This window comes from Giraffa tippelskirchi, chromosome 6 (genome assembly GCF_054371585.1).
Source record: "Giraffa tippelskirchi isolate mGirTip1 chromosome 6, T2T-mGirTip1v1.2.pri, whole genome shotgun sequence".
Classification (NCBI taxonomy): domain Eukaryota; kingdom Metazoa; phylum Chordata; class Mammalia; order Artiodactyla; family Giraffidae; genus Giraffa; species Giraffa tippelskirchi.
Window position 1 is genome coordinate 115801183 of NC_137280.1, and position 12008 is coordinate 115813190.

Genomic DNA, 12008 nt, shown 5'->3' on the forward strand with positions numbered 1-12008 from the left:
ATTAGGGATACGGAGTCTTAATGACTAGACCACCAAGGAAGTCCTGAGAATAAGTGTAGTTTAGAAGTGAAGTGTCGAGGTCGGCTCGACAAGCAGGGTTTCCGAAAGCGCGATAAGGTGAGAGAATGAGAAACAAGACACAAGAATTCAGAGAAAAGCGAGAATCGGGGGACCAACACTGCTCCAAGGTGAAGGTGCCGAAACTGAAACCAAGCCAGATTTATTATACTCTCAGCCATGAATGGAAGAATATGCGGGGAGTTAAACTATAACCATGTGGCCTTCAGGGCCAAAGAACAAAGTGATCATTAGCCATTGAGTAATTAAGAAACAGTAATCAATAACAAATCAGTAACTAAGACTTATATTCTTATCTATAGATTTTCCACCAAATACATAAAACATGTGACTCTGAGACCCCAGTTGAGAAACAGTCTGGGGTCGGTTTCCGACGCCAGGGTCATATATTGTTTTCAAGATTATGAACTGTTTTCTCTGGTCTTGTTCCAAGAGTCTCATGCCTTATAGCATCCAGTTTATCAATAACTATAAATTTCTTCTGTGGCCCTTGCCGGGGCCTGTTTTTCTTTTATTCTTCCTATCTCCTACATAAAGATCTAAGGAAGTGATTTACTATGAGATGAGACATTCTTGTGCTAAGAGGGAATGGAAGAATTGGGGATTGAGGTAAATATGAAAGGTAAGTAAAATCTAAGATGTAGAAAATTATTCTAGAGAGTTGACATTCTCCTTTGAAACTACTAATGTTTCAGGAATGCAAATACTTTCCTAATCCCTGCCTGCATGTCCTTGTTTCGGAAACTGTACACAATTGGGTTTAATGTAGGGGTCACGAGAGTATAGAGTGCAGCTACCACCTTGTCCCTTTCAAATGTGTAGCTGGAAGCAGGGCGTATATAGGTGTAGATTACAGGAGAGTAATAAAGAGACACCACTATGAGATGGGATGAGCATGTTGAGAAGGCCTTCCTTTTCCCTTCTGTAGTGCGGATGCGAAGAATGGCAGCAATGATAAAACAGTAGGAGATGCAGGTGAGGGTGAAGTCACCTACAGCCAGAGTAATATCAGCAACACACACCATCACTTCATTGATCCTCACTGGGCTGCAGGACAAAGCTAGCAGCGAGGGTATCTCACAGAAGAAGTGGTCAATGGTATTTGATCCACAGAAGGTCAGCCTCAGGATGAGACCTGTGTGTACCCAGGAGTTGGTTACTGCAATAGCCATGACAATGCTGAGCAAGGCCACACACATATTGTGGTTCATGATAGCACTGTAGCATAGAGGGAAACAGATGGCCACATAGCGGTCATAGGCCATAGTGGTGAAGAGAACCATCTCAGCACCCAGGGACCATGTGAAGAAGAAGAGTTGGGACAGGCAGCCTCCATATGAGATGGTCTTTCTTGATGTTAGCAGGGTCGCAAGTATTTTTGGTGTTATGCTTGTTGTGCAGATGATGTCCACGATAGCCAGGGCCAGAAGGAGAACATACATGGGCGTATGCAAGGTAGTGTTATAGACTATGGCAATGACAATGAGCGTATTGCCGAGGAAAGCCATGAAGTAGATGAAGAGAAAGATAATGAAGAGAACTCCCTGGAGTTCAGGTTTTTGAGTGAGGCCTAGGATCATGAATTCAGTTACAATGCTGTTATTCATCTTGCTTCTGTGATTAAATGGTAGACAGTGCAGGAAGTAAACAACTGTGAATTAAAGGTGTCTGGGTGCTGCCATTAGAAGATTGTGTGTGTATGTGTGATTTAGTGATTTGATTATGATATCTACTATTCTCCAGATTAATGCCATTTTCTGATATATGTTCTTCCATGGCTCCATTAAAGGGAAGCCTGTAATTGAAAAGAAAAAGATTTTTTTAAACAGTCTTTAAATTTCAAAATTGTCACATTAGTTGAAATTTGTCTGTGCATAATTTACATTCATATATACCCATATAAAGACAATGGAAATATGACATAGTTACATAATATCTCACTAATTTTGTAAATAACATGTTATCTTCCCTGAAACATATATAAATAGACAGGAACATCTGTAACTATAATAGAAGCTGATATTAAATCTGATTAGATCTGATATTAAAATAAGTTATATTAACTGATCTTTAAAGTGCTGAATATTAAACATATTTTCAATGTTGTCCTGTACTGTTCATTCCATCTGAATCAGAAATCTGATTCAAAGCTTCTTGACATGAATTTATGACATCTGATGTCTTTCAGCCTACATGATCTCACCCACAGAAATAAGGACGCAAATATAAACTGAACCTTCCATGATGAAGAAAAAAACAATTCAGTTTTCACTTGGATGACTGTTATTTAACAATGTAAATGATACTTTTTATCTATGTAATTGTTACTGATCAATTCTCCCAAAGTTGGGCATGAGGGAGAGCTCCCAGTCAAAAGTTATAAAACCAAGTTTCAAAAAATGCTAATTTTACAAAATGATAAGGAAGTACACTTCTGACTCATTTTCTTTGACTTAAGAGCAAAAGTGGTGGTGAAGAGAAATCTGAGATGCTTTTTTTCATCTCTTCTTGAAATGTCTCATCCCCTTCACAGTAATGGTGGCACTGATATTCTCAATACTGGTGCCATAAGTTGGGATGATTACTATGTGTAGAGGAAACCCCAAAATGGGAACATGACACAATTCACTGTGAGAAGAGGGTGTCTACTGACTATAAAACCTTGTTCAGAATGTGCACTATTGGCCCAGAATGTAGATATATATTGTCTTCAATCCACAGGAGTCCAGACAATTGTAAATCTTTTCTACTGAAATTCTGCAGTCGAAATTGGCCTGGCTTGGATGTTACCTTTGATCCCTCCTGGGAAAAGCCACAGTATCCAGCACAATAAAGGCTGCCTATACCAATAGGAAAGTCTATTTCCCCAAGTCTTATAAATTAAAAACCATCATCTCTTGGCCATGTCCTTTTCTGTTCCTCTCATTTGGAATTATATGTTTTGCTTTAGTTATGATGTTGACTCTCACTCAAATTTTCTATTGATTTAAATTTTGAGGTAAAAAAATGACTGACATTTTGTTAGTATTAAGTTAATATATAGGGGTTAAATCTTGACCCTGCAACTTTCTGTCTATAATCTTTCATTTTTAACGTACATTCTTTGCCTCTTGGTCTATCCTCATTTGTTAAATGGGATATAAGAACAGTGATAAACTCACTGAATTGCTTTAAAGAAATATAAGAAATGTAAATCATTACCCAAGTTTAGCTTTCAATTAAAGGTAATAATATTATTACTTAGAGTCCAAAACTCATGTCATTTTAAAAAGTCATAGTTTTACATATTGGTTCTTTTTGTTAATAATGAGACAGTTTTTAATGTTTAATAAAGCTTTAAATATTCTATGTAACACTGAACTAATCATAATGCTATTAAATTTAATTATAATCATATAGAAAAATGCAATATATGTTCTCAATTATCTTGGAGTTAACAGTAAAATAAGCAACAGACCATCACCTATGATGCATTGAGATCATGGGGAAATTATTAGAAGAATAGAACCATTTTAAATACTAACATAATACACTTACTTTGAGCTTGGATAAGATTGTTGAAAGACTAAGCAAAAATATAAATGTGGTATTGTTTTTGTAAGGTAAGGGATTTTCAAGGAGTATAAAGAGAAAGAAAAGAAACTGGAGAGAAAAAAAATTCTAAGCTAATTCCAACACTAATATTGCAAACTTTAGGAGGTGTGATGAACACAATGTGTCCGGGAAATGGCATGCAGTCTTGTGACAGATTTGTGTGCACAGAGGTATTGCTGTCCTATGTGAAGCATAACAAGATAAGACGTCCCAATCATCGTACTTCAAGAAAAAAAATTGTGTTTCGGTAGGCAATAAGGGAGAAACTAGAAGTTCCTGAGAGGGGAAGTAATATGTGATGTGTCCCAGTATTAGAAAGATAAGCCTGAAGGCAGCATGAGACATAAATTCAGAGGGAGACATTAAGTAGTCCATTTTGAGCTGAGATTGTTTACAAGCACCAATTGGTTGGTAGAGCAATATCAATTAAATTAAACATTAGGATTTATTTGTGATAGTTATCAAAAGAACATGCAATTTATATAACAGATAAAACTATGTAGAATTTAGACAAGTCAATTTTAGTTACTAGGCAAAGTAATTTGCCAGTAACTAATTGGCAACAATTTTAGTTACTTGGCAAAATGTGGGCATATTGTCAAATAAAACCATGGCCAACCTTTGCTAGAGGAAGGGAATTGAGGTCAGGTTGTATTGTCTATTGTCTTTATCAACTCCTGGAACACAGAACATTGAATAGCTGCTTATACTGACCTTTTATTTATGTGCCATTTCCCTTTTTTAAAAAAAATCCTGAGAACAGTATTAAGAGTTAAGAACAGTAATGATCCTATTTTACATATGAGGTATTTGGTAAGTTTCAGTTTCATTTTAGTTGCTCAGTCTTGTCCAGCTCTTTGCGACCCCATGGACTGCAGCATGTCAGGCCTCCCTGTCCATCACCAACTCCTAGAGTCTACCCAAACTCATGTCCATCGAGTCAGTGATACCATCTAACCATCTCATCCTCTGTTGTCCCCTTCTCTGCCTGCCCTCAATCTTTCCCAGCATCAGGGTCTTTTCAAATGAGTCAGCTCTTCGCATCAGGTGGCCAAAGTATTGGAGTTTCAGCTTCAACATCAGTTCTTCCAATGAAGACCCAGGACTGATTTCCTTTAGAATGGACTGGTTGGATCTCCTTGTGGTCCAAGGGACTTTCAAGAGTCTTCTCCAACACCACAGTTCAAAAGCATCAATTCTTCGGCGCTCAGCTTTCTTTACAGTCCAACTCTCACATCCATACATGAATAGTATGAAAAGGTGTTTGGTAGAATTAGCAAACTGTTCATTGTCACACCCATCAGACATTGGTGACTTGGAGATCTGAATCCAGGTAGTCTAATGACAAAACTCATCTACATGGCTATCTGTAAGTCAATGTTATACTGGTGCAATGTCTATAGCACAATTTATTCTCCTGCATCATGCATTTCACCATCATCATCACCACCACTACTGTTTTGAAATATCTTCAATTGTATTGCCATCTTAATAAACATACACAGGCTTTTAACATGTATACAATGTATAAGGCAAGCTGCTAGGACCTCACCACAGCAGCCACTATTTTTTATGGGACTAAAGTGATACAATTTACTCTGTGGTCTCACAATCCTGAATGACTTCTGTTAGACAATTTCATTCTAGCAAACTCTCCATGAAACAGGGTTAAGTCAAAGATGCTTCTAGTTCAAGTTTTTTCAAGGAGTTATATTGCATTCTCTTTCATTTAGTACTTAACAGCTAAAGTATTGGAAGAAAGGTGAAAGCGGCTATTTCTGTTTTCTAAGGTTTTGAAGGGATCAAAGAGAAACAGAAATGCAATATTTGAGTGTCTGAGAAGTCAAATACAGTATAAAAAGATAAAAGGTGGCAGAGTTTAGGACAGTGTATCAGCAATCTTGGTTAGCCTGCCCCTGTTTTGCCTCTGAAAGTTTTCTGTCTTGGGAAGCCCCACAGTTTTGAGGAAACTGTGTTGGTTTGTTACCTTAATACACCTCAAGGCAATGCAATACCTACCTGTTCCTGAGACTCTCAGCCACATATAAACTCCCAAAGTACTTTATTATTCTAGTGTGGGAAGAGATAACTTTGAAAATTCATATTTGAACTGATCATTCTTCCTTTCAAGAGTCCATGCTTATTTATAATAGGACATACATACTGAAGTTCTTGTATAGACTATACTTTTGAGAGATATCTGAAGCAGCTTAGAGCATACAAAGAGATACATTGTATCATTCTGATACAATGAGAAGTTTCGCAAGCTCCTTTTTTTTTTTTTTTTTTTTTTTTTTTTTTTGAAATTAGACTTTTTTATTGGCATTTTCAATATTGACTTCAGTTCCTTTGAAATAACTTTCCATGAAACAGATTCAACACCCTATAACTATTTAAAAACCATGAGTTTCCCTTAAAGATTACTTAAACATGCAAGGCAAGATCAGAGTAAAGATAATGCAGGATTCAAAATTTTCTGACCGGCTTTCAGAATGCAAGTTTAAACTGTTGTGGTTTCTTTGTTAAACTCAATCAAAGCTGACTCTCATGGGACACATTACCTACTGGAGTGGGGCCTGGACACTCCTTAACGAAGGTGAGCTGCAGCATCTTTGCCTGTAACAGTCAAACTTTTCCATAAATGGCACACAAGCCACCTAGCTTTTGCTCCAGAAGCAGTTTGGGTCTGAACTAAATGGACTGGCCTGAGCACTGTGTGACTGCTCCCAGCTCAAGGGCACTCTAGGTCCTAATGGGACTTGCGCTGTCTCCTGCTGCTTTCTCTGCCTTCAGTATCTGGATACGGAGAAAGATCTAGGGTCAAAACTCGGCTGAACATGCAGTCATCATGCTCTGGATAGATGCCTATCAGTGCATCAGCTTTGGAAAAAAAGGAGATACGATCTTTTCAACCAGTGTTTTGAGCACATCTCAGTCTCAATTGATCAAATCTACAAGAAGCTCTGCAGAAACAACAGTGCCCAAGCATTTCTCAGCCCAGAGAACCCAGAAGAGCCTTACTTGGAGGGAATTAGCTATAACTGTGTGGCCCCAGGCAAACGGTTCATGCCCATGGATAACTTGTCAGGGGGAGAGAGATGCGTGGCAGCATTGGCACTCCTGTTCGCTGTGCACAGTTTTCGGCCTGCTCCATTCTTTATTTTAGATGAAGTAGACGCAGCCCTGGACAATACTAACATTGGCAAAGTGTCAAGTTATATTAAAGCGCAAGCTCCTTTTAACTTATTTTGGTAATTAAGCCTTGTACTAGTTGAAAAAGGAGTTGTAAAATTAAAAGCTTTTGCACAACAAAGGAAACTATAAGCAAGGTGAAAAGACAGCCTTCAGAATGGGAGAAAATAATAGCAAACGAAGCAACAGACAAACAATTAATCTCAAAAATATACAAGCAACTTCTGCAGCTCAATTCCAGAAAAATAAATGACCCAATCAAAAAATGGGCCAAAGAACTAAACAGACATTTCTCCAAAGAAGAAATACAGATGGCTAACAAACACATGAAAAGATGCTCAACATCACTCATTATTAGAGAAATGCAAATCAAAACCACAATGAGGTATCATTTCACACCAGTCAGAATGGCTGCTATCCAAAAGTCTACAAGCAATAAATGCTGGAGAGGGTGTGGAGAAAAGGGAACCCTCTTACACTGTTGGTGGGAATGCAAACTAGTACAGCCACTATGGAGAACAGTGTGGAGATTCCTTAAAAAACTGGGAATAGAACTGCCATATGACCCAGCAATCCCACTGCTGGGCATATACACCGAGGAAACCAGAATTGAAAGAGACGCGTGTACCCCAATGTTCATCGCAGCACTGTTTACAATAGCCAGGACATGGAAGCAACCTAGATGTCCATCAGCAGATGAATGGATAAGGAAGCTGTGGTACATATACACAATGGAATATTACTCAGCCATTAAAAAAAATACATTTGAATCGGTTCTCCTGAGATGGATGAAACTGGAGCCCATTATACAGAGTGAAGTAAGCCAGAAAGAAAAACAACAATACAGTATACTAATGCATATATATGGAATTTGAAAGATGGTAACGATAACCCTATATGCGAGTCAGAATAAGAGACACAGATGCATAGAACAATTTTATGGACTCTGAGGAAGAGGGTGAGGGTGGGACGTTCTGGGAGAATGGCATTGAAACATGTATATTATCATATGTGAAACAGAACACCATTCCATGTTCGATGCATGAGACAGGGGCTCAGGGCCAGGGCAATGGGATGACCCGGAGGGATGGGATGGGGAGGGAGGTGGGTGGGGGGTCCAGGAAGGGGAACACATGTAAACCCATGGCTGATTCATGCCAATGTATGGCAAAAACTATTACAATATTGTAAAGTAATTAGCCCCCAGGTAAAATAAATAAATTTATATAAAAAAAAAGTTTCCAAACATTAGGTATTCCTACTTAATGTAACAGTATACTAAACTAAATTTAGTTGACTGTGTTCTAAACTCTAATTTGTCCATATTTGATATGAAAGAAAAAATTAGCAAAGCAGGCATTGTAATTATATATATCATCAAATAAATATTCCCTGTTTTGAATTGAATTTCAGTCTGAAGACAAATTTTTTCTTGCCCTGTGACTAGAAAGAACTAAAGATGTTACTTCATTCATATGTCCTTACCAAGTTTATAATTTTTGATAGCTGTAAAAGTTAGATAGAATGTCCAGATATACTCACTTTACTTCTTTGCAGGGTATTGCCATTTTCAAACAGTGATTTGTGTTAAATCACTAAAAACAAAGAAACAAAAAAACCTGAAGATAAAAACAATAGCCCTTGTCAGTTTGTTGTCAGCACTCTTCTTTTATATTTTCTTAAGTATTGCTTCCATTATATCTAAGATGAATTAAAAAAAAAAATGTTTTCCTGACTCAAGAATAAGGGTGTCCAGGGAACAGTATCTTGGAGTGAGTTTCTGATAGTTAGGTTAAAGCAGACCTCAGAGGAACAATTAAAACAACCTTGCACTGATAACTAATTACAATGTGGAATGACTTGATCTTTCTGTGTCTTCATTTCTCTACAAGACCAAATGGCATCCCAAGATATTAGCCTTATAGAGTAGGAAATCTGAGTAACTAGAGACACTCAGAATGCTTAAAAGAGATTCAAAGAACAAATGAATAGACGTTGTTATAAAAGTAATTTCATCTGCCTGGAGGATCATTCTCTCTCCAATAGAAAATAAATAAAGAGTGGCAGGGAATGTATTCCAAGACAAAGATTAGAGCAAAAACTGTAGAAGTTAAGTTAGTACTTACACTATTAGGGCTTCCCCATGGCTCAGATGGTAAAGAATCTGCCTGCAATGAAGAAGACCCAGGTTCGATCCCTGGGTCCGGAAGATGCCCTGGAGAAGGGCATGGCAACCCACTCCAGTATTCCTGCTTGTAGAATTTCATGAACAGAGAAGCATGGCGAGCTACAGTCGATGGAGTGACAAAGAGTTGGACACGACTGAGAGACTAATACTTACACTGTTAAGAAGAGGGGGTCTACAAATAAACCGTAAGATGAAATTTAGTCTTCATTTAATGAATGTAATAAGTTCTTTAGCTAAATTTCTTTCTGAATTGAATTGAGTTGTTTTAAAACTATTCTTTCCATTCTTTTGGCGTTGTTTTTGCATATCCATGCAACGTCTAAGATGTACTCACAGCAAAATAACATCATCTCTGTTCCTCTAAATATCCTCATAGTTTGAAATGTCCATTGGAATTAAAACATAAATTTTCATGTGTACCATATAGGCTTCTTTCCTCTATTTGTTTATCTCAGAGACAAAGTACATGAGTGAACAATTCTTATATACCACCAGACAATGATATAAATACTTATATAATATTTATAGTAAACATAACAATCCTAAACAATTGTTAAGCACATCAGACTCTCAAAGAGAGCATGAAATAAACAAGAATTTGTAGTAGTCTTATGGGCAAGTAGAAATCAAACAAGCTTTAAAAAATGTTTACTGTTGAACAACAGAATTACTTTGCTTTAGTATCATTCTTAACATGTAAAATAACCTACTTCCTTCTGTAATGATAAAAAATATTTGCTGATATATTGCTGTGAACTAATATATTAATAAATACATTAATTTTAAAAGCTAATAAAAGAAAAAATAATATATACCAGTTCTAGCTGCTATAATAACTGGACAATAAGTGAGAAAAATCTAAAATAAATGTGTGTGAAGGATGGAATGGAGGGTACTTAGTTAAAAAAAAAAAACCAAACACTTGAACTGGCCCTTGTCTCTTGGCTCCAAACTCATTCCTTCCCCTAGGCTTCAGGATGCTAAACTGGGTTGACCCTGCAACCACATTGCTGGTCTGCTTGAACCGTGTTAACTCTGCCATTAGAGGGCAATAGGGTTTCCTTAGTAGCTCAGCTGGAGACCTCAGCTCGATTCCTGCCCAGGAAGATTCTCTGGAGAAGGGAAAGGCTACCCACTCCAGTATTCTGGCCTAGAGAATTCCATGGAGTGTATAGTTCATGGGGTCACAAAGAGTTGGCACAGCTGGGTGACTTTCACTTTCACTTTAGATGGAGACTATAAAGTCAACCACTGAAGAAAACAATGGTGTCCTTGCTTGTTTGCTTCCATTATGGTCTTTCTGTTTGCTGAAAGTGCTGTCAACTTCTGTCTTTCTGTTTTTGATTTAAAGTGCCACATATACCACTTAAAGCTAAACTACTATGTGCACAAGGTACTTGTTTTATGGTATCTTTGTTGTGGAAGATGCTATTATGACAACTCCTCTTGAGGTCAAAATGTCTCTTACCTTACTGCATGTGTATTCTGATAAGATACTGCATCTGCTTACTTTCTCTTGTGTAGTTTTGGATGGTAAATTATTTTTAAAATTTTTTATCTTAATATGGCTTTATTTTCTTTTTTGATTTATATTCCATAATTTATCATTTTTTGAAGTATAAATTCTGTACTATGTAAATTACAGATGTACAATATAATGATCCACAATTTGTAAAGGTTTTACTCCATTTATAATTATTCAATATATATTTGCACTATTTTATACCATTCTCTTTCTGGTAGTTGATAGTGCATGGAAATGCAATAGAGTTCTGTGTGTTAATTTTGTATCCTGCAATTTTACCAGATTTATTGATCAGCTATGGTAGTTTTCTGATGACATATTATTTTCTATTTATTGTTTCATGTCATCTGCAAAGCTCTTCCTTTCCAACTTGGATTCTTTTTATTTCTTTTTCTTCTCTGATTGCTATGACTAGGATTTCCAAAATTATGTCATTCAACATAATTTTATTCAAAATTGGTGACAGTCTCTGTCTGGCTCTTCATCTTAGGGGAAATGTTTTCAGCTTGTTCTGTTGAGTATGATGTCAGCTGTAGATTTGTTGTGTATGGCCTATATAATGTTGAGGTATATTCTCTCTGCCCACTTTCTGGAGAGTTTTTATCATAAATTGATGTTGAATTTTGTCAAAAGATTTTTCTTCATCTATTGAGATGGTCATTAGGTTTTTATTATAATTCTTCAGTTTGTTAATGTGGTATTTCACAGTTATTGAAAAATTCTTGCATCACTGAGATAAATGCCGCATATTAATGGTGTATGAGCCTTTTCATGCATTGTTGGGTTTGGCTTACTAATATTTTATTGTGGTTTTGGCATCTATTTTTATCAATGATACTGGCCTGTAATTTTTTGTGTGATATCTTTTGTTTTGGTATCAGGTATTGTTGGCCTCAAAGAATTACTTCAGAAGTATTCCTTCATCTGCAATTTTTTTGAATAGTTTGAGAAAGATTGGTGTTAATATGCCTTGAAATGTTTGTTAGAATTCACCTGTGGAGCCATCCAGTCCTAGACTTTTATTTTGGGGAATTTTTAAAATTACTGATTAAATTTACTTGCAGGTAATTAGTCAATTTATATTTTCTATTTCTTCTTGATTCAGTCTTTGGAGATGTTACCTTTTTCAGAATTTGTTCATTTCTCCTAGATGAGAAATTTACTTGTGGTTACTTGCTCATTGTGGTCTTTTATGACCCTTTGTATTTCTCTGGTGTTAGTTGTATAATAACTTCTTTTTAATTTCTGATTTTATTGATTTGGGCCCTCTTTCTTTTTTATTGATGAGTCTGTCTAAAGGTTTATCAGTTTTGTTTGTCTTTTCAAAAAATCAGCTTTTAGTTTCATTGATCTTTTCTATTTTTTCTATTATTTTTCTCTATTTCATTTATTTGTTTTAATTTTTATGATTTCTTCCCTTCTTTGAACTTT

General features: G+C 36.4%; 1 protein-coding gene and 1 long non-coding RNA gene across 7 annotated transcripts in view; one reads left to right on the forward strand and one right to left on the reverse strand.

Annotated features, from left to right (window-relative positions):
- LOC145511584 (uncharacterized) overlaps nt 1-12008 on the forward strand; it is a 98892-nt gene that overhangs the window by 41936 nt on the left and 44948 nt on the right. The window lies entirely within an intron of this gene.
- Nucleotides 190-1685, reverse strand: OR13G1 (olfactory receptor family 13 subfamily G member 1). The gene has a single exon (XM_081505124.1). It carries the CDS (start codon nt 1683-1685, stop codon nt 762-764), a length of 924 nt encoding a protein of 307 aa, XP_081361250.1. The 3' UTR covers nt 190-761.

Coding starts and splice junctions, on each gene's coding strand:
- OR13G1 (XM_081505124.1), bottom strand. CDS start 1,685: ATGAATAACAGCATTGTAACTGAATTCATGATCCTAGGCCTCACTCAA.